Source organism: Plasmopara halstedii (genome assembly GCF_900000015.1).
Source record: "Plasmopara halstedii genome assembly, contig: Scaffold_1561, whole genome shotgun sequence".
Lineage (NCBI taxonomy): Eukaryota > Oomycota > Peronosporomycetes > Peronosporales > Peronosporaceae > Plasmopara > Plasmopara halstedii.
The window spans coordinates 295,231-320,758 of record NW_020188473.1 but is presented as its reverse complement, the minus strand read 5'-3'; the positions used below and the strand labels follow the sequence as shown (position 1 = coordinate 320,758).

Here is a 25,528-nt window from a genome sequence, read left to right as displayed (position 1 = left end):
AACGTCGAATGCACGACAATGGCTGAAAATGAAGATGCGTTATTATAAGATGAAAATTCCTTAAAATAAAGTGATTTATACCTGTCATGTCTGATCGAAAAAGTTTAGTGTCATGACATGCGGTATCATGGCCAATGAGAACGACTTCAAGACTGAAGACCTATCTGTAGAAAAGTGCGTTCTTCAGCCGCCGCAGCTTACTAAACTTTTTCCAAACTGGGTATCAGCCAGTACGACATCGGAGCTGGAATTGTGGGGCGACAATCTGTCTGCCGTTTTCACAACATCATCGATCGACAACAAGGATCGACGGGTTCGACTATCGTTTGGCGGTACCCGCGAGATAAAAATTGTTGAAGGAATTCTCAGTGAAAATGGCAGAGTGAGATGTGCGATTCCTCAAGAGATCGGGCAGCTGTTGACGCTGGATAATGCGATATCTACTTCGAATATAACGGGCGGCTCACCTGTTCTTGTAGATGTGTGGCTTGGCGGGTTATATAACGCGGTAAGCTTAACGCATAAGATAAGTACAAGGTTTTAAGCGTATGAGATTGTACTTATCAAGGCTTGTGATGCATAGCTTACGGGGTATCCTCTACCGCTTTATGTGTATCAAAAGATACCCGTCATCCATGCTATTTCGCCGATTGATGGACCAACTTTTGGTGGTTTTTCGGTCATGGTGGACGGTTATGGATTCATCGACACTGGAAATCTCGTTGTTCGCTTTCAGCCATATACTGGTGAGGAGGGAGCAACGACCGAAGATGAAAATATAAGCGCATTTGAAAGCCAAAACGAATACGATAACGTCTGGAAGGAGGATGACTTGAGCGACAAGACTCAAACGATGGTTACCAAGTCAGAGATGGCTTACTTTGACGTGGTTGCAACCTATGTTACAACTGAGAGAATAAGTTGTACGGCTCCTTGTTTGCCACGAGAAGGACTTTACACAGTTCTTGTATCTCTAAATACCATCGAGTTCAGCCCGATCGGTACAAACAATCGGTTTCTGGCTTGGCGAGACTGGCGAAATGAAGAGCGAGCGCTCTCTTGCGTGCCTGTTTCTCAAGCTAAGACAGATGACACTACCACCTATGATGTTTTTGCTCACCCCGCCAAATGTTCCGCATCGGTGGAGAGAGATGAATTTGAACGGTCACGACAACAACCAAGATTCACGTTACCGAAAAAGATTACTCCGACTGCAACTTCAGGAGTCATTCTGACGCCGCAAACTGCTTGTAGCGTGGATTCTGCTTTCGATAACCACGTCGAAAATGTATTTGCCGAGAAAATACTTTTGGAAGATTTGTCCCGTCTTCAGTTGCCCTCTACCTCCTGGATGAATACCTATACTAGCGGCCGGCCACTCTTATCACTTCTTGAATCTTTATGCTGCGGTCGGGAGAGTCAGAATATTCTATATCGCCACCTGCATTTAGCCTTTCAGCTACAAACAGGCGAAAACAGCTTCACAGAAAAGTCGTCATTCCAGTTTCCCATTTTTGTAAATGCTATCCGCACGATTTTCCCCGATGCACTGATACGTGATCTTAAAGAATTATGGCATGCTTTTGAGCATCAAGCTGACGGATCGATGACATTCCAGCAGCTGCTTGTACGTCTAGAACGCTCCAATACGTCCGGTCGGCGATGCAAAAGCCCTGAACCAGGTCCAACGCATTATCATCCGCGATATAGCATCGTTTCCTCGCGTGAGCCAGCCGCCATTATACCACCCCGACCAACAGAATCGACGCACGTCGTGAGTCCTCCGTCGACTCTCTATATGGATTATGACGTTGCCGTCAAAACTATCAAGCCTCGGGCACCTCGGTCTGTGTTTTGCAAGCGAAAGTTTACAGCTTCGTGGTGCAATCCAATCGGCAAATGTACACCAGAGCCAACCCCGCCATGGTCACCGTCATCCCTGAAATCCATACGTAGTCAATCAAGTCATCGCACAAAAGCCAGCAAAGAGACGTCGAATGCCTCACATGTCAAGATCACTAATGATTTTCAAAGCAGTACTATCAAAGCCAGTATTGGTTATCGAGGCGTTAAAGCCAGCGAGCTGCCAGTTATTGGAAGACAAAATCAGGCTGATATTTTTTATCAAGAAGCAATAGGTAAGGAAGCCGCTTCTCGAATGCGTCACCGTCCAAGTGAAAATGGCATTAATTTTTCTCGCAGAACCAGAGAAACTCGAGTTGCGAAGTTATCTTCAACGACATCCTTCGCTCTTTCTGCAGACAAAACGAAGTTTCGACAGACTGGTGATCTGAGCGGACGCAATCCGTTCTATAACGACATTTCTCCATTCTATGCTAATTTCTTACAATCAGCAAAAGTCAATAAGTTTCTGGATTAGTGAAATGTTAAAAGAAAATAGGATGGTTTTCATCATAAAAGTTACTGTTACTTTGAACTAAATGGATGTTTCTCAGCTAGGCATGTGCAGTAGTCAACAAAGGATTGAATCAAGATGGCACCGAGATTGTCAGTGTCAAAATACATGAAGATATGAAATAAATCGTTGTCAGTCAAACTGTGTGACAGATCAAAAACAGAGTTTGGAGACGATACCAGTACGCCACATTCCACAAAAACTGCTTTAAAGTCACTCAGCTCGATATATCCCTCTCTCTCTTGCGAACAGTCTGATGTCAATGATCGTTTCGAACCATGCACCATCTTGTCAAGAAGACGACGAGCAAAATCTGGCTCGGTCTTAAAAAAGACAAGCAGTCTTTTCAAAGCTGACCGTTGATGCACACTTGCGCCATTTCGTTCGTCATGAATGCACCCAGGCTCGGTGGCCTCTCCGTGGCGCTTTGATGAATCCTTGAGCTCATTCGTAAATGTGCTTGACCGGCCAAAGACATTATTTCCATCAGAGACAGTGGTAGGAAAATTTAGCCCGACCCCAGTCGTCACTGCGTACGAGTATCGAGTGACGGCAGCTCCCAGATGGAGATCAAGTTTCATTCGATCAATGCTATCACTCTGCGCCTTGGTCAAATGTTGTACATTGTGGTCCACCTGACGCGTCATCGATCCATTTCGTCCTCGAGGAATGCGATCCCTAACCAACGCCGAAGTATGAAAAGGTATGAACGAACTCTTCGATACTGTAGTGCGTGTCGCTTCCTGATTTTCGCGCTCTTGTGCTTCCCGTTCTTTTGCACGCTGCTCGAAGTACAGACATCTTGCTGTTTCAGCTAAACTTTCGTTACGAAGAGAGGTTCGAGGTCCAGGTCCAGGATTTCTTGCGGAAAAGTCAGAATAATGTGTACTCGCTTGATAAGTTGTTTCAAACTGTGGTGGCTTAATCTCACTAGCATGGCTGTTGCAAGACAGTGCTGCAGGCATATCATGCAAGAGAACACGCTCGTACGTCGGTTCAATACGAGAAGTTCTCGGATCTGAATGATTGAAGGAAGGAAAATGAGTGCAAATTGTCAAGCAGGTTTGATATCTTCAGATGCTAAAGAAGCAGAAAAATACATCTATATAATCCTCACCTGGTTCGAATAGAGTAGTCGGCACTTTTCGACGGGTATAACCAGTTTTGTCACGAAGAGCATTTTCCTCGACCCAATTACCCTCAAGTACACCTTTATTATTTTTTACATTGTACGTCGTTATCATGGACATGTTGGAGAACCTGAAAATGAGTAGCTCGCGCTGGTTGTCCGTTTGATGTGCTAGTACGTTACATGTGCATTGACGCTTGTACGCTAATATAAGCTCGCACCGAAAGCACGGTTCACTCTTTCAAAAATAGATTCTAAGATCTGCCATGAAACATCATCGCATACGCCGCCACTCATTTGTGACTCTCATTGAGTGATGGCCACGCTACGCGCAATTCAGAGGCTGCACCTCTCGGATCCCTATGCTGAGCTTCCGGTAAAAAACCACAAATATGTCAAGAATTGCACGGAGCTTTATATGGCTAACAAGCACATCGCCAAAATTGTGAACTTTGAGGCATTTATAAACCTTGAAGTACTTTGGATAAATGGTAATCAGGTGTGTCATGACTACCTTGTGATTTTGTCGTCTAAAAGAGAAGCTCATACATTCTACCAGCTTCAGGAGCTTGATGGACTGGAAAACTGCTTTCGTCTTAAACAGCTTTACGCTCAAGAAAATTGCATTCGGTACCAAATGCCTATCTAATGCTATTTTGATTAATGAGCGGATTGTAAACCAAGTCACCTTTGTAGCTCTCTTGATGGATCGTCGCTGCCGCACCTTAAATTTTTACAAGAACTTCGATTACATGATAACAAGTTGAACGATCTGCAAGTCACTTTAAAAGTGTTAAGTCGATTATCAAACTTGCGAGACCTCGATTTGTTTGGCAATGCCATTGAAGAAGAGAAGAATTACCGTTTGCAAGTGATTCGAGCTATTCCATCACTGAATGTCTTAGATCGACACGTCATTACGCTTGAGGAGCGCACAAGAGCCTTGAGGTACATGAAAGTGGAATCTAAAGCTTAGTATTGCGTACTTACCTAGTCGCATCAGCCTGCAGCTTGAAGATGGAGCTGCTTTAAACGAAAAGAAGTGCAAGAAGGAGCTCTCCGGCTCAACATCTCAAGCACTATCAGGAACCGTCAGGATGCTTTTCAGAGAGGTGGAGGCTATCAAGAGGGAGCAGCAAGTACGTAGCCTGCTCTTGAAAGTCTCCAACTATTCTTTGGTCTGACGGCATTTCTTGGTATGTAAAAGAAAGCTTTAGAAAAACTCCAGCAAGAGTCGCTGGAGCTGAAATTAGTTCAGAATTCAGTAAATCCCAGGACGCCCTTCTTTAAACGAGCCGTCAATCATGATGACTCTGACAAAATTACTGGTTTGGATCATTATGAAGTTTCAGCACTTAAAAAGTACTTCGAGTCATATGAAGTGGTGAAAAATGGGTAACGTTTGTTGGGCTTTATGATGAGTGGATCAGTTAATCAATCTTGACAATTATATAGCGGCGTCGAATATCCTAAACTTGAGCATGTGTTTCTTTACCTTCGTACGCGCGGCTACGCAGTTTTCATCAACGGGCATCGGTCAGAAGGACGGGTGAGTGATAGGCCTCACCTTGAGAGTGTTCTGCCAGCAACCGGCACCATTCAATGGAATTCCTTTGTTCAGGTACACGCATATTGCAAACAATCATATTGTCGTTGACAATATCTTCATCCTTTCGATTTGTACAGCTATTCGTCTTAAAGCAGCTCCATTGCGAAATGCTCAGTCCTCACAAATTGCGCCAAATGGCCGAAATATGCTTTGATAAATGCGCTGTTCTGCAGGTGCGTCATATAATGTTTTAACTACTGTATTTCTATTTATTCTTACAATCACGATGGATAGCGTCACTTGCAATTCTGCGGTACCAACGAAGCCTCATCTGCGGTAGGTACCATGTAGCAAAAGTCCATTATTCGTTTTTAACGACCAACACATGCTGTGCTGCTCAGCAACTTATGAAAGAGATGCTTACATTATCACAACAAGGATATCGTCTGCAAGCATTGACTGACGGTGACCAGTCGTCCAACATTCCCAAATCATCTCGAGTGCTTAATGCAGATGTTTGCGGAACAACTTCATCCTTATCGAACGGAACGCGTTTTATTATAACAATACCTTTTCGCGAAAAAGTATCAACTTGTCCATTGATGGCTGTAAGAAGGGGTTGAGGACCGATTTCAGCAACTCGCCAATGAGAATCACATTAATGATGCACTGGTAGTGAAGTCAAAATTTCAGCACGAAATTTTGTAAGCATTAGTACTTTTAGATTTTCACAGCGACCCATTCTGCATTACTTGTGCAGGGCGGCGTATAACACTTGATCAAAACATCGCCACATTCGACAAAACCTGCACGCCGCCAGTATATTTTAGATTAGAAACACGGAAACATCGGTTTGATAAGACGTTAGCGAGCACCTTGTCCCATAATTTTACTCGATGAAATCTTCCAAATCAGCAAAGGCATCAGCGCCATTTTCTTCGTTCAAAAATGCGTCAATGATAGGATGACGGCTTCGCAAGCGCTTTCGTCGTTTTTTTACCATTGAGACAACACCAAGCTGACGCCGTCGACTTTTTGCTTTTCCAGAACAAAAACGTTTTTGGTTGGTCGGGGCAATACTTTCTTTCACAACCACCACGAGTGCTTTAAACCGCTGCTTTATCTCATCGCACACCGAAGGCTGAATTTAAACATCACAAATATTAGCAGTATATTTTGCAGGAGGGTGATCAGAAAAACGCACCTCTTTAAGCCACATTTGAACGGTATTTGGTACTTGTATAAAGAAAATATCCATCTTTAGCAAGGTTGCAGATACCTTCATCCAGTTTGATGAGTTTTGTGAGAATGCTATTCATTTTGGATTCAACCCTGGTCATTATACCCATTAAGCGTACCTTCATTTTGGTCCCAGAGTCTTGGACTGCATTTTTCAAATCATCAGCCCACGTCCGACTAGCCAGTGTTGACATCACCGAAAATTCATAAATCCAGCTTGTTGCATCACGTAAAAGATCGAGCTCAGGACCCTCACCCTTTCGCAAAAGTCCACATGCTTTGCCAATGCGCAGACCCAAGTCAAATATATGAAGCGCTTTCAACATCACTTTTCGGGTTTCCCAAGAGTGTTCTCGAAGCTTGCAAATGGACTTGTTGACTAACTTATGGATCCGAATGAAACTCATGACCTCTTGGCGACGGGGAAACGAGTAGATTGCGTTGCTGCTGGATTGATGATTGACAGCTCTAAGCAGTAAGATTTGAGAGTGTTCAATAACACTCAAGACGGCTAAAATTGCAATGCTTCGGCTAGCGTGAGTTTGAAGGTGTGGTACGCGATCACGGTTATAATGTGTGTTGGTTTGGGCATCAAAAGCACTCAACCCAGAGCTTAAATCTTTTGATCGAGTATATTCAATTGAGTCGGAAGAGTAACATGCGTCAGATTCAGACTCAGAATATACTCTTTCGAAGGAAAAGCTAGTACCAGAACCTTGTTTCAAGCGCTTTCGATAAATATTTTTTCCATTATTTTTCTTCTTTTGATAAGCTGGTCGGCGTTCAAAATCTAAGTTTTCTTTTATTGTTACACCACACGCATGCATGAATCCCTCGATCATAGTTTCCATGGCCACAAACGCCTGGATATGAAGCGCAAGCTGAGGAGAAAGACAAATATTTAGGAGCAGTCGAAGAAGTCGAGCGTTGTACACAACATTGTCACACAAGATCTCGTAGGCCAGGGTTGAGAGAGCAAAAGTGTCTGGACAAGACACATCCAAATCAGATGTTTGTCCGGCAAGATCCCCAAGTCGTCTGCTAAGCGACGCGCACGACACGCCAAGCTTTGCACATTTGTTTCTCCGAATGCATTCGCTAACATCATTCAGAAAAAAGCGCGATAAACGGCCGAATATGCTGCTATTTTCATCTGTTTGTATTGTGTGCCAATAACTCTGTTCACTCCACGATAATTTGCTCAGTACTTCCTCAACTTGAGTTTGTAACGAATGAAGGCTTAAGCCCCTGCTCATCACATCAAATATACGTCCAAATGCACCGCAAACGTGCTCCAGCATCTCTTCTCCTCCTTTTGAATCCAGCACCACAAACATTTTTGCGTTGCGGCCCGGAGCTACAAGATGTCGCGCAGAGGTCGGGAATTTGGACGAGATAGAATCTGCATATAACGAAAATTTCATCCCGCATATTGATTCATCTCTTTCACCATGTATTTCACTTACATAAATATCTATATCGTCAATATCAGGCAAGTTAGACTGTAACACAACATGTTCACGAAGACAGTTGTACACGCATAGCAGAATCTCGAGAATCTGCTTTAACTCACTAAAGCCATCATTATCACGAGTAAAAATATTTCCAAATGGGCCTTCATTCTCCGGCGCGCTACAACACGAATCCACGGTGAAAAGTGCAGCATCAAATGACAATCCGTGCGGTCTACCAGGTCGTAGCGATCTACCAGGTCGTAGCGATCTAGTCGCATGTGCGTCATGAAGAATGTTTTTAATAACAGTCAAAAGTTCTAGCTCGTGCTGTTGTAGCACTTTTGCAAGACAGTGGAGAGGAGCCCTGACATTTTCCTTCGAAAGATTAAATCCCTTTTCGTTCACGTGATGTAACGAAAATTTTTGTATCATTCGATGAAATGTAAACACGACTTCCATCAATGACCAAATCGAAATTTCGCTAGAACCAGGATTGGGCTCGCTAATACTTTGATCAATCAAATCATCACGAGTTTGTTCCCACAACAATACTTCTAACGCAATATTGCAAACTCCACAACCGATATAAGTACGAGCAACAAACTTCCACAACGTACTTCTTTCGTTAGACTTGCCGCATCCTAACTGAGTCAGAGCCCTGTCAGAATCTTGGCAAATCCAGTGGAAAAAGTATTTCGTGTTTGAAACCAAATCGATGAGCCATTGCTTGATGTCGCTACCTGCCTCTTCGGAATCCTCGATTGGTGAGCCGTCACGTAGGATTTTTGAGTGAGAGGCAGCTTTGTTAAACTGGATAAAGCATGATAGCAATTTCTGGGATGTTAATCCAACTGAAGCCGCACCATCCAGGCTGGTATTCTGCCGATAAAATTCTTCAAGAGAGCTGAATTGGAATCGCAGCAGACCCACATCATCGTCGTGCTCGTCCCTGTAATCCATGCCATCGCCGTATTTTGTGATCGCTACAGCTGTTGGCACTATAAACTTGCTCACCTGTAGGGACAGAAATCGGTGCAGCTCTTCCCAGGAGCTTTTTCGCAACGAAATCGCGGGCTTCTCTGGACCATTACCACTTCGCCGAAACATTTGTTCCAACCTGGCGAAAGACCACGCCTGAATATCACGGCATGCTGTCACGCTGGATTTAAGTGCCGAAATGATCTCTTCCTGCAATGACCACGTCAGATATCGATTGAATCGGACGTCAATATTATAGATGAGAAGGTGATGTACCAACACGTACTTCTTGCTGCGCATTAAAAGGCAGTCGATTATCCAACCACATACACCATATGTCTACAGCGAACTGTTGATGTGTCCGGTCGGTAGCTGACAGCAGCTTTCGTAAAAACACCATTAAAAAGTTGAACAAATCTGTTGGATACGAAAAATAGCACGAAAATAAGTTGACAATTCCGAATTCGTCAGCAAAAGGCGTACCTTTGTATAGTGTTACCAAACGCGAAACGATAAGAAAAAACTCGCGGGCAGTGTCAAACGAATGATTAAACTGCAAACTTTTCATAGGTACAGTTATATATTACACGAGTATGCTGAGGGGTAAGTAGTTACCTTAACCAATCTTGAATAGCATTGAGGTGTGGGAAAAGCTTGTCCGAATGCAAATCAAATAAATGCAAGAGAGTTTTTCCAGCAATCTAGAAGAAGACAGCAAATTGTTAAAATGACTGGAATTGTCACCCACCATGGGAGCGTACAGTACCTCTCTTTCCAACGGCTTTTGAGAACGTTCGAAGAGGTTATAAAGGACCTCAGCACGCGTCTCTGGTGCCTAATAAATGTCAGATGCACAATGTGACTAAATTGCAGGAAAAAGTAAATATCTGAGCATTCTACCGTCTCGAAAACGGTCTGCAATAAAAGCAAAGATAGCTTTAACTTTTGTGTTTGCAATTTGTCGTCGCCTTTGACGGAGTTGCTCTGCTCAATCCAGAAGAGAGCAATATCCATCAACAACAAGGATTTCCACTCTCGAGAGTACATTTGCTTGCCACCAAAAGTCAGCAGAAATTTAACTCTTTCTTGAACATGCTTCTCTACCGTTCGCGAAACGGGGTCGTTTAGAGTAGTTTTTGTATATGCCACAAAATCACTTTGAACAATCCACCATGCTATCTGTACAATGTCTGTGAACACGGATGCCTCGGTAGCGACTCGAGAAGATGAAGTTCGATGGTGAAGAATTGGTTTAGATGCTTGCAGCGAATGAAGCAAGAGGTAGAAATCACGCCAGTCTGGCTTGAGGTCCAGTAAGTCATTTTCAGGGTCCGTCATCTCAGCTTCCTCCGACACTTTACTACGTCGAATCGACTCGCACAAGAAAGAAATTATGCGTGGATACTGAGTAAAGCTCTACAATCGAATGACACATAGTAAAGTAAAGCATTACCGATTAATCTAATTTACTCACGCACCATTTGTAGATTAAATTCAGCCTCTTGTCGATGATGCACCGGCAGTTGTCGCAATAAGTAACGCGCAATGCCAACCCAATGATGATCACGCGTCACATTGGCCACCGACATGCACTCGCGAATTAAAGGGTTTATCGATTCAACTGCCATTTCAGGTGATGTCGTCACCATACGTGCTACATTTTCCTGCACAAGCGATTAGCATACTAGTCTTGGGGACTATCCAGACTCTTTACGTACCTGAAGTCTATGCCAGCTCTCTTGCGACATCAAGGCACTATCTTCCACCAGTACATCTAACAGACTTGGCACCGTCTGACAGTTCCACGGCAGCTCTAACAATCTTGCTAAGGATTCACTTGTCTCGACCTCATGATTGATCTCGTCGCTTAATCCCAGAAAGAAAGGCACAAGACCTAGCAACTGCGGTAAAACTTTCGCATTACTAGGCTTGGCATCTCTAATTACCTCCTCTAAATAGCTAAACACAATGTCTAGCACCACTTGAATTTCGTCCAGCAGCCTTTTCTTTCCAACAAAATGCTGAGTCGTTTTCACTTTGTGCTCTTGTAGCTCGTCGAGGGCGCTCGAGTAGCCTAGATTGATCTCCGTAAGCAGCTGCATGCTCTCCAGCTCGCTGGGACTACCCCGACGCAAAACCTGAATAATTCTTGAGGCAGCACGAAGCCTCGTGGTCTCACAATGCACAAGCAAGTGTACTAACGGTAGCCAATCATCCTGCACGAGAAATCCGCTTTTCTTCTTCCCTTTGGCTGCGCACTTAATATCTCGTGGTGTAATACCATCCAAAAGGCTGTTAAGCTGAGCAAAATAGAGCGAGCATTAGACGCAGAAAATTTGATAACGAAGAGCAAACACACGCACTTCATCAGCCTCAATGGAATTTAAATAATGGCGCACAGCATCCGCGTCCGTAGCGCTCGCACAGAGCAACTCGCGCGCGCTGCCGTGCTCCATGCGTGCGGAATTATTAAATAGTTTTTTTGTAAAATGTCATTTTTAGATCTCTATTAGAAGGCGAAGCTACAATTAACAAGATAAATGCTTGTTCATCATGCGATTTTTTAGCGCAGCTCGAACAGAAAAGTATTGCCGGTCCAGCGGCCCGCACTACTACTATATGAAGCCGCTAAGTAGGCGATCTACAGCAGCTTGCACGTTTCCAAAAGTTGCTTGTAATGCGCGAAGGTTCTGGTCCCGGTTGGAAAAGCCCATGTCATTCAATTGGGTTAGCTGTGACGCATAAATCTCCTCTGGGTTGCCGACAGGAGCAGCGGGTGTACTTGCTGCACCACCAAGCCCAGCAGGAAATTGACTAAACATGGCAAAAGGATTGGTTGCAGCCGGATTAGATCCTCCAGCAGTACCAGAACCAGCGTCAAGGTTCAGACCGTCAAATCTGTGAATGCAAGCAAATAGTTAAACACAATTGATTACTATGTGTGTCGGAAAGGGTCTTATACACACCCTGACATCAGCCCTGAAGCCCGCAGCTGATTCATAGCATTTTGCATCTGCATCATGGCCTGCAAATTTTCCGGGTTCATTGCCTGCCGCAAGAACTCAGGGTTCGACATCATTTGCCGCATCTGTGGGTTAGCATTCATCATAGCTGCCATCTGCGGGTTCATCACCTCCATTTGTGATATAAATTGCTCTGGATTACTCGACACTTGGTTCAAAGCTGCTTGAAAAACAGGGTTCTGCGTCATCTGCGCCATAACTTCCGGACCTATATTGCCCAAGCCACCAGGACCAACAGCATTCCACGGATTTGAGACAGCACCAGTAATGCCATTTGATGCAGCACCAGAAGAATGAGCCCACGGATTAGTAGCACCAGTAGATGCCGACGAGGTAGAACTTGAGGTCTGTGGCGGCGTCGTGCTTGCAGCAGAGCTGCCGCCAGCAACACCAGGCATAGTAAATGCTGGACCACGAGGCGCTGGAGTACCACTAGCTGCGGCATTCATCAACGGTTCCTGCACATCGTGATACATACGCCGCAAGGCATTGAAACCTTCCGGGTGGCTCTCAATGTTCCGTAATGCAGTATCTTGATTCCGCATCATCTCACGCATTGCCGCGGGGTTCCGCACGGCCTCCACACTCTGTCTAAGCAACTCAGGGTCGTTCATGATGTGACTGAATTGTGGGTTTTGCTCCATTAGCTGCTGCATGGCCGGATTGCTCTGCATGATATTGCGCATAATGTCTGGGTTGCTTAAAATGTTTTGCATCATAGGCGAGTCCATCATTTGCCGAACGATTTCCGGATTTTCCATCATTTGCTGCTGCATTTGTTGCATGTTCGGTGCAGTCAGTAGGCTGCCAAATATATTGCCGTGGTTTGCAGCTCCTGCGTCAGTTCCAGAAAAGAACGGAAAACCTAATGGGTTGGCCGCTGCTGCAGGTGCAGCGACTGGGGTGGGTGTGGCAGCCGGAGCGGAACCTGAGTTAGTCGAACTGGAAGTAGTCGTGTCAGTTGCTGGTTTCGCTGGTCTACCTGAACCCTTGACGAAGTAAATAGTATCATTCGCCTGGATGCCTGCCACACAGCACATCTATCAATCGCTGATACACATATTAACATCCAGAAATATATTTCACGAACCATAACTTTCAAGTGTTTGATCGTCCTTAAGCACTTTGCCTTTGTAGATGAGGCGTTGCAGCGCAACAGGCACATCAGTGAGGGTCACAAGCGCCTCCTTGCAATTTAACACGGAGCTGTTGAGTGCCACCTCTACTGAAAACGTCTTCCCTGACGTCGTCTTGACGTGCAGATTTACCATTTTGTGATTCTTGAGTCGTGACAATTGCAATTGCTAAGCGTCAAGTAACGGGCGTCTCCCTCTCTGTTAGTTTATGCCGAGCTTCTCGATGGCCGCAAATATGATATCGAGGTTTAAAGGTGTTAAAATAATGTGAATTTTAATTTGGGTAGCAGCTCTGCTGGAGAAAGCGATGCCGGAGGAAGTGAAGCAAATGGCAACTAAAAGACTTAATCTTGTGGCAATTGAGGAAATGAAGCCAATACTTGTTGAAAATTCAAAGCCCGTGCCGATTGAGAATTTAGAGTTGCCAATAGCAAAGCGCATCAAAGGCGACACGATGGGGCGTTCTTGTCCATTCTGCAGCAACAAGAAGCAAGTTGCAGCCAGCTGCTCGAATCAGTCTTGTAAGAAGTGTTGTCTTGCGCGTGAGAAAATATGTCCAACCCATCCTAAAGGTCATGACCAACCATCGCTATTTTGCTGTTAATTGTGTTGACATATTATGTTAATCATGATAGAGGTGGAGAAAAGTGAGGCCATGATTACTGAGTTCAAGAAACGCGTTCTGAGAAATGAGTTTCGCGAGCCTAATTTCCACTGTATGATAGCAATTTCTATTTCATATGTTGTATTGACCAGTTTTGATTTCTTTCGATTGACTGTGGTTCAACTGTGGTGATAGATTACGGCGAGACCGTGACAATTTTTTGTGTGCGGGACTTTTTTCAGAGCAAAAAGCTAAGTCAGGGTGTGCTTAACGATCAAGGGCGTGCAGAACGCGTTAGTGGTAGCACGTGCAGTCGTCGCAAGAAGAGAAAGGCTGTCAATCCCGAGATTAAGAAGCTAATTGCGTCCGCACTAGGCAAAATCGACTTCAAAAGCAATAATTCTGACGCACTTAAAAGGAATGCAGTCACTGATACAAATTAGATGGGTTTTGTGCTGGTATTAACTATCATTTCATCCAGCACGGCACGTCATTTGCTGCGTCAATCTCTGGCACAGCAATTTTGTTGACTAGAGAAGGCAAATTTTTTGCTGAATAGCTCACTGACACCTTCCGATTCTTTAAAAAAACAACTTCTTCAAGGAGCTCTTTGATGCGAAATTGGGTGTCGCGACCGAATTTGCGCGCACTTTCCAGCTCGGAGGTAACACTCTCCAATTTTTGCTCTCGGACGGCGTTGGTACCTTCAAGAATTGCTAGTCGTGTTTGTAAGTGCTGTATCTGCGCAGCCATTCGATCTTTGCGTGCTTTCAACTCAGAATTTTCACTCTGCAGAGCTGTTAGCTGCTGTGCTAGCTGTTTCTCGCCTTGTGAAAGCCTTTTGTGCTTTTTCTCCATGTCAGTTGCCTTTGAGTTAGCAACTTTAAGAATCTATCAATCGCTCAAAATCACCATCAACATTTGACAGAATATTCTCAAAACTGTATTGATTTCAAACCTTCATTGATCTTCTCTGCTTGTCTTCCAAAGCAACCTTCTCGATTTTGATCTTCTTCGCCAAAGTTTCAGCATCCATGCGCTTCTGCTGCTCCTGTACCAAAGCCTTTTCGAGATGTGACCGTCAGAACTAAACAGCTTGCTGTTTTGTGCCATATATTCGCACCTCTTGTAAATGCTGGTAGCTGCCTTTCAATTGTTGAAGCTCGCCTTCAATTCTAGAATTGTTAAATTCAAGCTGGTTCACCTGCAACGTTGTTAAGTTAAAAGCTACTTGCACTGACAGGTAATCGTCTTCTAAATGAACCAACCAGGTTGCTAAGAGATTCCTCTTTCTGCAATCCTATGTGTAGTTTGTTTCGTAAATCGATTCGGTCGTTTATACTTTGTTGTTGTTCTTTTTGTAGCTCCTCTAAAATGTGGTGGGTGGCTTTCTTATCATTTTTGGCTTGTGCTTCGCATTCCTGGAGTAGTCTCTTATGCTCAAGTGCAGCAGTATGGTGTGCTTTGCTATCTTTTTGATGCTACAACAAGGACGCAAGATCGTTAAAGTGTGTGACACCAACTCACTCTCAGTCTCCTACTTGTTGGCATTGGGTCTGCAATATTTGTACTTGTCGTTGCAGCTCTTGGTTTCTCAAAGTCAACTGATCAAAAGCTAGATCACGCTCTTTCTGATGGTTCTGTTGTTGTAGATCACGTCCTGCTGATTGCGCATCAATTACATTCTGTTTGCACCGCAGCATCTCTACCTCTTTCTCCTTGTTGGCTAGTTTAATCATAAGCATTTTCACACATCTCTCCTGAACCCGTCGCTCCTCGTCCTGTATAAACGAGCTAGATGATTGATTACCTCGACTCGACTCGCATCGAAAATCCTAGACAAGGTGATTATCACCAAAAGCTGCAAGTTAATTACATGATAGGCACAACGTACACGAAAGCTATGTTTGCATTTGATCGAGGGCAATTTTTGAGGCTTTTTTGGCGAGTTTCTTTCGTAAACTTCGTTGCACATTGCGTGATGAGGCACCTTTCGAGACATTTTCGAAATGAATGACTCTAGACAATATTACCGATAAAGACGAAAATACTTGGCGCGTTTCGATAGTCTGACTCTGCAAGGTGTCACCTTATTAACATTTAAGCTCTTAAACTGATCAGCATGAATGCACGAGCGCAGAGTGAACATCTTTTCAATTTACAGATGCAAGGAGACAAGTATGCGAGATTAGTGGTCGAGCAGAAGCATCGACTGCGTCAACTTGACGATCACTCGAAAAAAATTCACGACGAAATTAAAGAATTGCGATTGAAGCGTAGTGAATGTGATCAACGGGGTGGTGGTGTGAATGCAGTCCGTACTCGAATGGCCGATGAGCAGCGAGAGCTCATTAAGCTTGAAAATCGACTCTCAGCATGCAAGATTCGCGAGAGCAAGATGATCGCGTTCAATACTGATCTTCGGAATCAAGTCGACCAGTTGCGTGCTAACAGGGTGTTAAGTCAGACTGTGTTTGAGAAGAATCAACGTCGTCTACGCGAAATTCACAGTAGTATGCAAGAGACTTTTCGCCAATCAACCCAAATTGTAGCTGAGCGTGACCGGGTGAGTGCACTCGAATTAGCGGAAATTTGGGCGCGTTTAGCTGACATGCATACGCTCTCCACAGATTCTGTCGTTAGCAAACTCGTTGTCGGGTCAAAATTTGGGTGAGCAAGAAGCTTTCGATCATGTTTATCAAAGTCTCGCAGCGATTATCAAACGAGAGAAAGAGAGTGCGGAGTTATACCGAAAGCAAATGCTTGAACAGGATCCGATGGACCTCTCTGATACCTTTGTTCGAGGCAATATGAAAATTGAGGAGGAGCAGCAACTGAAGAGAACTATACAAAAGCTTGACTCAATGGTACGTTATGCTTCTATGAGACAGAAGAATTTCTATTGACTTAGCTTATAGATGTTACGAGACAAACAAAATATTGCAACCATTAACGAGAAGCTGCAAGAGTTTGAGACGACATTTGCAGCACTACAGCAAGAATTGAAAGTAGACAACTATCACGAAATGGTTGACGTGTATACGAAAAAAGAGGAGGAAAACTTTTCTCTGTTTTGCTATGTTCAAAGCATAAATAATGAAGCCGAGCAGCTTGAGGATGAGAAAATGGCGCTAGAACAGGAGATTCAAAAGTCAATAGTGTTTTACTTTTGTTTCAATATATGAAATCCTGACAGTTTAACGACTGCATGTGTGATTTTAGACTCAAGAGCGAGGTGCGAGACGGCAAAGCTAACGCAAAGTTGCGCATGGTCGACGATCTTGTTGCAACACGCCAAAAGTACGGCCCTGGTCGAATCATGAGCGACGTCGCTGACAAATATGTCTGTATCATACATCGTATAGTATCTTGGAGGAAAATGCGGCTGTTGAACAACTTCGAGCTAAGGCTACACGTAAGTTCCAGCCGCTCGCACGAATTGTTGATAGACTGTACAACGCGCTTGGATGCAACGACGTCCCGCCGGTATCTACTCTCTATGTGATTTGCACAGCAATTTCAAGCATGGAAGGATTCACGCTTTGATCGTTTGCCTGCAGCCTGTTCCCAGTGCAGAATGTGATGTTGATACCTCGAAGCGTGCGAGAAAGCAGTCCGAGGACCAGCTTGCAATTAATGTACAGCTTTGTGTATTCTTGTCTGTTGCATGTACCTCTCAACTTTATCTAATCGATGTCTGAACTTAGACGCGTATTAATTCTATGAATGACCTCCTGGCTGCACAAGGGATAACTGAGGGAAACATATTACAGTTTTTAGCGGTCAGTCTCGATACTTTGAGATTAGCTATAATCATGGTCTCTCTTGTCATATTCGTTGTACCGAACAGATCATTGAGCTGCGGAGCAGCGAACTTCTTGAGCGACTTTTGCGTCGCGTACAACACATGAGCCCTGCCGAAACTCAACACCTTTTATTCGGAGCAAATCTACGTCCGAGTGATCCTGTGCGGTCTGCTAATGCCGTTAAAGCAGTATTTCCTGACTATTTCGAAAGCTTAGCGGGTGGCACCGAAAATGACGAATTGAGCTCTTCATCGGCGTTAAGCTCCAAAATAGCGATTGTAGGAAAAGGCGATGATTTCTGTATCGACAGACAGCTTCTGAGAGATTTTTCAATTGCCGAGGACGAACTAGAAAGTCTAAGAAACGAAGACGAAATAGGTGATCGGCCATTGACTAGGCTTGAGCTGCAAAAACAAGCTGCTAAAGGTTTTGCAAATTTACAGATCAGCCCGAAGTTACAGCCGAATCGTGCACAGCTCGTGGCGTCCAAGAAAAAAAATGGATAATTGGTGCAATTCGAAGTCAAGTATACTCGATTAAGTGGCATCAATACCTGATTTGAATGAACATCAAAAGCCTTCCATACACCATTCGACTACATTATCGGCTTTTAAATTAGTTAGTCAAGCACCTCAGCAATCCCAATCCGGGTCAACTACGATATTATATAGCTTAACTGTTTTGTACGAATCAAATTTGCCAGCGTTTGCGACCACGATGCGCTATCGAAAAAGTGCAGCCAAGATAAATGCATGACTTGAGAACAGACGTCACGCTTTCGCGCGTGAGACTTTTATCAGTTTCATCGAGTAGCATGTACGATTTAAGCGACGGATGCGTCTTTGAAACTTCATCGAACTCAACACCATAGCACCAGCCGTTAGATGCGTACTCTGTCGCCCACACCTCGTGCGAATTTTCAGCAAGAAGATCGATAAGCATCATAATTTCCCACGACAAATGAACGAGATTTGATGACAAAGGGATATCTCGTGATTTTTCCTTCACCGGCCGGCGGTAGGCAACTTCTACTCCGAGCGCAACAATGCACTTGATAACCTCATCGACTGATGAAAAATTGCGTGCTTGCGCAATTTCGTCCAATGCTCGCATGGGCAACATATAAGGATGCACTAATTTTGCATCATCTCGAACGCTACCATACTTCCACCCTTTTGATGCTTTATTGTGGCACCAATCGTAGTGCATCTGTGCCGTAACGAGTTCTCGATGGGGTTCGAACCACTCTGGAAGTTTTGTCTGAGATGTGTCAATTGGAGTAGGTTTGTAGTTTTCATTTAAAGAAACATTAGCGTCCACATCGATGGTCAGATCATTAAGCGTGTCGTGACGTACAGCAGCTGCTACCTTAAGAAAATTAGTCTGGTGAATTGATACAGCGCCTCCAAGCTCATGATCTTCAACCAGCAAAGAGGGGGATAATTTTAAAGCATTTGATTGCTTCAGTAAATTCTTTGAGTTGATGTTGCGGTGTGTCCACCTGTGCTGCAATATACCGTCCAACGTCATACGTTTCTCCGGATCCTTTTCCAGAATTCCTCTAAGCAAATCTTTTGCGTCATTATCCTCGCAAGGAGGGAAACTGAGAGGGTCATTTTCAATCTTATCAAAGAGTTCGCTTATATCTCTTGAATAAAATGGAAGCGAGCCGAATAACAAAGCGTACATGGTTACTCCAATAGCCCAAATGTCTGCCTTGAAGGCACAAAAGGCATCGCCTTTAAGCGATTCGGGAGGTAAGAATTGAAATGTTCCTTTTGTTGACTTAATCATTCCTTTGAGATGCTTCGAACTCTCATCCGCTCCACTCATTGATGTATTCAGCAGAGGTTGGGACATACCGTGATCAAGATTCCACAATTCAATTGCTCCCAAATCTTCTTCGTCTTGAAGCTCACCGTTCTCCTCTTTAAAATACCGAGCAACTCCAAGATCACCCAACTTGCATAAGGTGTGCATTTCATTCGCCATGAGGTTTTCGGGTTTAATGTCGCGGTGAGCTAAGTTATTTAAATGAAGGCCTTGAATGGCAACCACAAGGTTAGTCACGTATAAACGCACAGTGCTTTCACTTAGCAAACATGTGTTGCCACTAGCCGTACTCTTAGCTCGAGAGCTGACATAGCACTTTCGAGAATCGTCCCACTCGGCAACGGCGCCACCTCCCATGTACTCCATAACCAAATAGTATTCTTTATGTTCCTTGTCAAGGATAACATCGTGGAGGCGGATGATATAAGGAAGATTGCTAGCCTTTTTTAACAAAGCCACTTCTCGACGAACCTCGTCAGGAATCGCGTTCGTTTCGCTAATTCGAGCGGACAATCGTCTATTAGTAACAACAGGAATTGCTCGACGATTTGGCAAAGCTTTGCTCTTCTGCGAAACAAATTTTTTTATGGCATAAGGTTTACCTTGCCATGTATAGAGGGAGACAATGCCTGAGGCACCACGCCCAAGTTCTCGTACCAATGAGAACTTGCCTGCAAGCAACTCACGATCGGCCAATCGAGCAGCAACTCCCATAGCAAATCCACTTGCGCTTTTATGAATAGCCGTCAACCATACGTCTTGCTCTTTCAGCGACTTGGTGCGAAAAACAATTTTTGCACCATTTTGCGTAAGAATTTCAAAGCCAATAAATGAAAGTGCGTCACTGTTTGGATTCTTGTCACTGTTTAAATGAGCTGAATGCACTTCCGTCAGTGGTCTTGCATCGGCGATAAGTACATCACCACCTAATATGCTACCGTGCGAGCCTGCTGGTTGGTGGTCTATTATATTGCACTTGACAAGTGTCAATTTATGTTCATCAAGGAGAAACCAGCGCTCTTTCCATTGCTCATTTTTGCTTTGATACTGCAGCAATCCTTGACAAGTTGAGCGGCTAGAGTTCTCCAGAAGCCTAAAGCATCCAACAGTTTGATCTTGTGCGACCATGTTTCTTAATCAGGAGTGGACATAGTTCTGTGCAAGCCTTTCTTCTGCGCTTTTCGTCCTCGCATCCTGTCCTCAATAGAAATTAAGGACGATCAGTGCTAAATTTAAGTATCAAATTCTCAAGGAGTATGAATGTATGAATTATTACATCAATTCCCACTGGCTATGGCTACCTATCCTGCTCGCTACGTAATCGCACAATGCCTTTTCGAACAAGATATTCTTTCAATCGACGGACTTGACGCAGATCAACAATTGCTTCTAATCCGTTGCTACGCCGAATCGTTAGCTCATTAAGCCTTTGTCTACAAGCAACTACTTTGACAATTTCACCTTCGACAAGAATTCCTTTTCCCTTGTCGGGGCAGTACCAAACCATGTCACCAGGACGAAGTGTTTCTTTTCTCTTTAAGCAGCCTGGCCACGTCAGCACAATGGCGTGTAACCGGCCAAAATACCCACGGCGCTTGCCACGGTGAACGAATTTGGAATAACCTGCAGCTACCTGCAACGGTAGATTGATCCCAGAAAGCCCCGATACAGGTGAAAAGTCTTTTTCGGACACAAGGAGCAATGCTGCGGATACTGGTGAGTCTGTTGACAGATCCTCCTCATTTTCTTTTTTTTCCCCTTCACCATTTTGAAAAATGGCATCATCAGTTTCGCTGTCAACGTGGCCTTCTTCTTGAGCACGCGCCTTTTGTAAAGATGCGTCAGTCGATATTATACTTTGGTCCTAATGCAATTATTATAAACAGATTTGCATAACATTTAGTACTGCTAGGTGAAAAGATAGTTCTCACCTTTCGAGTGCTATTAAAATTGTCGGTCCTCACCATTGAATCTTCATCATCCGAGACAATCCCATCAAGCTGATGTAAATTTCTCTTCGATCCTAGCTAATCAGCACGAACATCATCTTAGAATAAATTTTTGAACGTACAATTTTTCTCTGATATGACCTTACAATTCTCAAGAAAATTGACGAGGTCGCCAACGTCACGATACCTGACTACTGCAACAGCGTTGGTTAAGAAATGCAAATAAAGAGGCACAGATCATACCGACGGGGTATTCGATTGATTGGCCACTTCCTTATTTGACTTGATCAAAGCATTCGAGCTCGACGAAATGAGAAATTCATCATCTTCAATGAAAGCTTCCGCGCTATTTTTTGCTGCTTCGGTGGTCGACAGAGTTTGGCTATCCTCTTCTGCTATCGTACTTGACATTTTTCGCTGCCCCGTGTAAGACTCAAGTTTTTCCTGCCATATCTTCAGCACTAGGGCATATAAAGACGACCGAAACGAATAAAGAGACTTGCACAGACCTGCTGCAATCGGTCGATGTCCTCAATTGAGAAATTTTCATTTAATTCGCGATAGGAACGACAGACACGCTGCATCACACGCGCATAAAATTCCTCTAATGTCGTTTCGCTGCTCATGATACTTTGCGAATTTAATGTTCATTTTCCTAAAGTACGATACAAGTTTGACAATTGAAAGAGAAAAATGATAATTGATTGGCGACTAAAGCCATTTGTTTTTAGATTCAACAAGCTAGCATTATGAGGCGGAACATTTACGTTTTTCATCTGCTTACTGGCGAAAGCTCTCCGACACGTCACGCTTGTCGCGTTTGCGCTGCATGAATAAACCAAAATCATTTAAACTTATATAAGTTCCCTAATAACATTAGTACGTACGCGTTCATCGGAGGCCAGAACAAAGTAGAGGCCGAAGGGAACGAGGCCCCAGACCGTTAAAGACGTGAAGAAAGAATTATCCATTTTAAAACGCTTCTCGGAGTCACCACGCCAGTTATTCCAGTTCTAATAAGTTTCATAAAAATAATCAGCATTGACATCAAAGCAGACTAGTGATGCACGTTGAAGCCATCGAACGCATGAAAAGGATCAATAAGTTTAACCTCAATGTGCTTGTTTTTCGAAACCGATCCACCGTGACGGCGCTGATTTTGAAGCCTCACAAGAATTTGCTTTTGGGGCGGCGTTCGGCGCAGAGATTTAATCAGCATGGTTTCAAAGTGACAAATGACCTCTATGACAGCATTGGCCAAAATGATTTTATAGCCTGACCAATCACATTAAGCATCTTTATGTGAAAAGGTATTAATATATGTTTTTGATTTAGAATAGACACGTTAAGTAATTCTGAGTGTGCCGCTTCAGTTTCCACATATTTTATTTACCTCAATTTCCAAGAATGAGCCTAAAAGTTTTGAGCAAGAAGGTGGCCTCTCACGCAGTAGCGCCGGCGCTTGCGCGCGCCGTCAGTTCCGAGAGCTACTCGGCCGCTCAGGCGGCCTTAGGTCGCCCTGTTTCTCCGCATGTCGAGATTTACAAATTTCCTGTAACGGCTATCTCGTCAATTGCGAATCGCTTTGCAGGCATGGGAATGTCGTTTGCTTTCGTGGGTGGTAGCGCATTGGGATTTATTGGAGCCGATGTTCCAGCACTTATCTACGCCGCACAAGACACCATCCCGTTTTTTGCACCAATGTCCAAGGCACTTGTTGCTTTTCCTGTCAGCTACCACACGCTCTGTGGAGTGCGCCACAGCCTTTGGACATATAAGCCTGAGCTAATTAATAATGCGGATGGACCAAAAAGCTGCTATGCTATTTTTGCCGCTTCGGGCCTCATCACTCTGGGCGCTGCAGCCTACACCATTAAGTCGCCGGAAGAGAAGAAGATGGACAAGTAGCTGCTGTTTCAAGCAGCTCGTTGTCGCGTATGGATTGACTTGACATTATATAGGCGGCTTAGAAGTCAGCAAAGAGATAGCTGTAGTCTGCTTATCGAAAGAATGATAAATGTAAACATGACTGCTGCCGTGTGATACTATAGTAAACTCGCTGATTTCTCGACGGAGGGCACACGCAAGTCTTACATTATAAAGTGGATGCTCCCGAGCACATATCCACAGTTTGCCGAGGGTAAATCAAATTCGAACATCTTCCTTCTATATTTTCGCCTTCACATTTCCTACAAAGCCTCGCCACGAAAATGGCTACCCTTCAGAAAGGATTTATGCATTTTTGTCATCAGATAATCAATCGATTTGTTAGCAAGATGAGCGCGCAATGGAAAGCAACGCTTTATCAGGGTATTGCACGTCACACTTACAGAAACAATAGCCATTAAATTGCCCGGCTTCACAACTATTGCAACTCGCTGGTGCGGCACGATTAAAGCAAGTCGAGAAACTGTTCGCAAAGCATCAAGAGATCGAACAATATCGTGTGGAGCGATAAAAGTTTTATGAGCGCACACATATGTATGTAGCTATTCCAGTTATAGTGGTCTTTCATTACCGCAAAGTAGACAGCATTTCACCTACAGCATGCAAGATTTTTAGTGATCTGCCCAAATAGTACATGTACAAATTTACGCAATTCACAGTTGAAAAACACCGATATGAAGTAGCTTCAACCAGATGGACAAATTTTCTTAGAAACTAAATTATATTTTCCAAAAATGCGTGTGAGCAATAGTTGACATCGCTGGCAGGGCTCCATCTTAAATCCGCTCTGACCCCGCGAGTGACTTAGCCAGATTGACCATTTTGCATAAACCGCAGCCGCGTACACTTCGGTACATCCAACCTCCGCTGCAAGGTTGCCGAACGTATCAACATTGTCAGTCCAGAACGTCACAGACGTAATCAGCATATACGCTTTGGACACCTGTTGGTTGGCTAGGGAGAGCGATAAACGATCCTGGACCAAGCTTTATAAAAGGCAGAAACTACACTACCAGTGCTGTAATGAAGATGAATGTCATCGACGTCGAAATGCATAGCAAAAGTTGCGTTTCAGACGAGGAGCTGTTCAAGCTGCTCTCGAATCTATGACGACGGCTCAAAGAGCACCAGGAACACCATTAGATTTTGAGTTATGTCAGTTAGGCCACAAATCCATCCTTAGAGCCCATGTTGAGAAATTCACAGGTTCTTATAGCAATGTATGTTGGTTGGAATCGCCGCTTAATTGGTCCGCCATTCTTCCAAAGTTAAGTCGTGGATTTACAACAATATTGTGTGGCTTTAAAAATAGTAATGAAATCCTTCAAATTTTGCGCAGACTATCACTCATTGCCCAGATTGTTAGCCAGTCACTGACAAGGGGTTTTATATACTTGTCGCATATTGCATAGAAGTGGTCAGGTCGGAAGTTATAAATCGAGAAATTGTAACGGGGTTACACGAAGGCCGCACGATGTGCATGGTGTGACCACACACCCAAAGAAGAATATGGGTAGCCAGTAGTTATGCATGTATTTAGATTTTATTATACATATTTAGTATATTTAGGAAAATCTAAACTTTTAATATTAGGATAAAAAGATAAATAAAAACCAGTTTGGAATGTAAAACGAAGAGTCGATTAGCCTCGGGAAGGCAATAATTACTCTTGGAGTAAGTGGATTGCGATCCGCTAACTCAAACTTGGTTCTCGTAAAGAACGAGAGGTCGGTGACCTAAGGTACGCTTCCTCAAGCGTTTGCTACGGTAGCCCGCTGTACTTGGTAGCACTTGTAGTCAATCTACACCTGAGTCGTTTAGACTGATCTTCTGTGAGGATCGAGAAATTTTTCTCTTTGCCCCAGGGCATGCAGGACGGGCTTAAAAAGCTGACGTCTTGCTTGGCCTTGAGGGCGTGCAACATCTTGTAGCACAAGGATCCGAGGCAATCGGTGCGCGTCTAGAGGCGTTTTCGAAACAACGCGCTGCTAAATCACCTGCAGCAGAAGATGTCTGCATCGTTTGCGTCTATGACGCCACCGTCACCGACGGATGACTTCTCCCGACCTAAGCCGCTCATGGTCAGCGTCAAGTTCTTTGAGGGGAAGGATTGAGAGAATCTCCTGCTCTGGGTGAGAGAGGTCGAAATGGCCATCGCATACGCCATGCAACAGACCGAGCAGCAGCGCGTGGCGCTAGCCATCTCAAGCTCGGTGGTCGAGCGCGAGAATGGAACTGACGTGTGGCACTTCGGTCGGAGCTGCGTTTCCCTCCTGGGAGGAGCTGAATATGCAGCTCTCCCGAGTTTTCTCGCCACCTAATCAGGGGTATCGCGTGCGATCGCGTTTTCATTGCCACCCGACATGGCAACAAGGAATTGGTGGGCTTTGTCCAAGAGTTGCGAACTCTCATTGCCGGGATTGCAGCAGATCCTCTCGCGGAGGCGGTCACAGTGACTGTGTTTC

At 44.2% G+C, this 25,528-nt stretch overlaps 13 protein-coding genes across 13 annotated transcripts; 6 read left to right on the top strand and 7 right to left on the bottom strand.

Annotated features, from left to right (window-relative positions):
• Positions 1-112: 112 nt before the first annotated feature.
• PHALS_01476 (Immunoglobulin-like fold) lies at positions 113-2,294 on the top strand (the record flags this gene model as incomplete). Its single annotated transcript, XM_024715873.1, has 3 exons — positions 113-508; positions 584-2,138; positions 2,203-2,294. The coding sequence occupies 3 exons, from the start codon at positions 113-115 to the stop codon at positions 2,292-2,294; spliced, it is 2,043 nt and encodes a 680-aa protein (XP_024581528.1).
• Positions 2,295-2,387: 93 nt separating this feature from the next.
• PHALS_01475 (hypothetical protein PPTG_11990) lies at positions 2,388-3,666 on the bottom strand (the record flags this gene model as incomplete). Its single annotated transcript, XM_024715872.1, has 3 exons — positions 2,388-2,456; positions 2,596-3,434; positions 3,534-3,666. The coding sequence occupies 3 exons, from the start codon at positions 3,664-3,666 to the stop codon at positions 2,388-2,390; spliced, it is 1,041 nt and encodes a 346-aa protein (XP_024581527.1).
• A 195-nt stretch (positions 3,667-3,861) lies between these two features.
• On the top strand, positions 3,862-4,944 carry PHALS_01474 (Protein phosphatase 1, regulatory subunit, and related proteins; the record flags this gene model as incomplete). Its single annotated transcript, XM_024715871.1, has 5 exons — positions 3,862-4,044; positions 4,105-4,175; positions 4,242-4,493; positions 4,549-4,684; positions 4,753-4,944. 5 exons carry the CDS (start codon positions 3,862-3,864, stop codon positions 4,942-4,944), a joined length of 834 nt encoding a protein of 277 aa, XP_024581526.1.
• Positions 4,945-5,147: 203 nt separating this feature from the next.
• PHALS_14793 (uncharacterized protein) lies at positions 5,148-5,717 on the top strand (the record flags this gene model as incomplete). Its single annotated transcript, XM_024715870.1, has 3 exons — positions 5,148-5,327; positions 5,389-5,430; positions 5,496-5,717. The coding sequence occupies 3 exons, from the start codon at positions 5,148-5,150 to the stop codon at positions 5,715-5,717; spliced, it is 444 nt and encodes a 147-aa protein (XP_024581525.1).
• A 97-nt stretch (positions 5,718-5,814) lies between these two features.
• On the bottom strand, positions 5,815-11,221 carry PHALS_01473 (Armadillo-type fold; the record flags this gene model as incomplete). Its single annotated transcript, XM_024715869.1, has 13 exons — positions 5,815-5,900; positions 5,970-6,030; positions 6,095-6,235; positions 6,299-6,373; positions 6,453-8,975; positions 9,052-9,182; positions 9,249-9,325; positions 9,381-9,466; positions 9,532-9,600; positions 9,666-10,181; positions 10,244-10,429; positions 10,484-11,065; positions 11,129-11,221. 13 exons carry the CDS (start codon positions 11,219-11,221, stop codon positions 5,815-5,817), a joined length of 4,626 nt encoding a protein of 1,541 aa, XP_024581524.1.
• Positions 11,222-11,380: 159 nt separating this feature from the next.
• PHALS_01472 (Ubiquitin-like protein) lies at positions 11,381-13,059 on the bottom strand (the record flags this gene model as incomplete). Its single annotated transcript, XM_024715867.1, has 3 exons — positions 11,381-11,663; positions 11,732-12,812; positions 12,879-13,059. The coding sequence occupies 3 exons, from the start codon at positions 13,057-13,059 to the stop codon at positions 11,381-11,383; spliced, it is 1,545 nt and encodes a 514-aa protein (XP_024581523.1).
• A 172-nt stretch (positions 13,060-13,231) lies between these two features.
• Positions 13,232-13,971, top strand: PHALS_01471 (uncharacterized protein; the record flags this gene model as incomplete). The annotated part of the gene is made up of 3 exons (XM_024715866.1): positions 13,232-13,496; positions 13,560-13,640; positions 13,724-13,971. 3 exons carry the CDS (start codon positions 13,232-13,234, stop codon positions 13,969-13,971), a joined length of 594 nt encoding a protein of 197 aa, XP_024581522.1.
• A 30-nt stretch (positions 13,972-14,001) lies between these two features.
• On the bottom strand, positions 14,002-15,530 carry PHALS_01470 (uncharacterized protein; the record flags this gene model as incomplete). The annotated part of the gene is made up of 7 exons (XM_024715865.1): positions 14,002-14,037; positions 14,099-14,419; positions 14,487-14,591; positions 14,652-14,732; positions 14,797-15,009; positions 15,070-15,363; positions 15,423-15,530. The coding sequence occupies 7 exons, from the start codon at positions 15,528-15,530 to the stop codon at positions 14,002-14,004; spliced, it is 1,158 nt and encodes a 385-aa protein (XP_024581521.1).
• A 120-nt stretch (positions 15,531-15,650) lies between these two features.
• PHALS_01469 (uncharacterized protein) lies at positions 15,651-17,840 on the top strand (the record flags this gene model as incomplete). Its single annotated transcript, XM_024715864.1, has 8 exons — positions 15,651-16,094; positions 16,159-16,395; positions 16,447-16,679; positions 16,751-16,828; positions 16,894-17,014; positions 17,089-17,166; positions 17,236-17,310; positions 17,379-17,840. The coding sequence occupies 8 exons, from the start codon at positions 15,651-15,653 to the stop codon at positions 17,838-17,840; spliced, it is 1,728 nt and encodes a 575-aa protein (XP_024581520.1).
• Positions 17,841-18,024: 184 nt separating this feature from the next.
• Positions 18,025-20,295, bottom strand: PHALS_01468 (camkk protein kinase; the record flags this gene model as incomplete). The annotated part of the gene is made up of 1 exon (XM_024715863.1): positions 18,025-20,295. One exon carries the CDS (start codon positions 20,293-20,295, stop codon positions 18,025-18,027), a length of 2,271 nt encoding a protein of 756 aa, XP_024581519.1.
• A 169-nt stretch (positions 20,296-20,464) lies between these two features.
• On the bottom strand, positions 20,465-22,335 carry PHALS_01467 (Transcription factor IIA, alpha subunit, N-terminal; the record flags this gene model as incomplete). The annotated part of the gene is made up of 8 exons (XM_024715862.1): positions 20,465-21,031; positions 21,099-21,194; positions 21,263-21,307; positions 21,360-21,569; positions 21,626-21,734; positions 21,901-21,941; positions 22,004-22,129; positions 22,228-22,335. 8 exons carry the CDS (start codon positions 22,333-22,335, stop codon positions 20,465-20,467), a joined length of 1,302 nt encoding a protein of 433 aa, XP_024581518.1.
• A 188-nt stretch (positions 22,336-22,523) lies between these two features.
• On the top strand, positions 22,524-23,024 carry PHALS_01466 (succinate dehydrogenase cytochrome b subunit; the record flags this gene model as incomplete). Its single annotated transcript, XM_024715861.1, has 1 exon — positions 22,524-23,024. The coding sequence occupies one exon, from the start codon at positions 22,524-22,526 to the stop codon at positions 23,022-23,024; it is 501 nt and encodes a 166-aa protein (XP_024581517.1).
• Positions 23,025-23,305: 281 nt separating this feature from the next.
• Positions 23,306-23,991, bottom strand: PHALS_01465 (uncharacterized protein; the record flags this gene model as incomplete). The annotated part of the gene is made up of 4 exons (XM_024715860.1): positions 23,306-23,335; positions 23,447-23,526; positions 23,754-23,777; positions 23,856-23,991. The coding sequence occupies 4 exons, from the start codon at positions 23,989-23,991 to the stop codon at positions 23,306-23,308; spliced, it is 270 nt and encodes an 89-aa protein (XP_024581516.1).
• Positions 23,992-25,528: the final 1,537 nt, after the last annotated feature.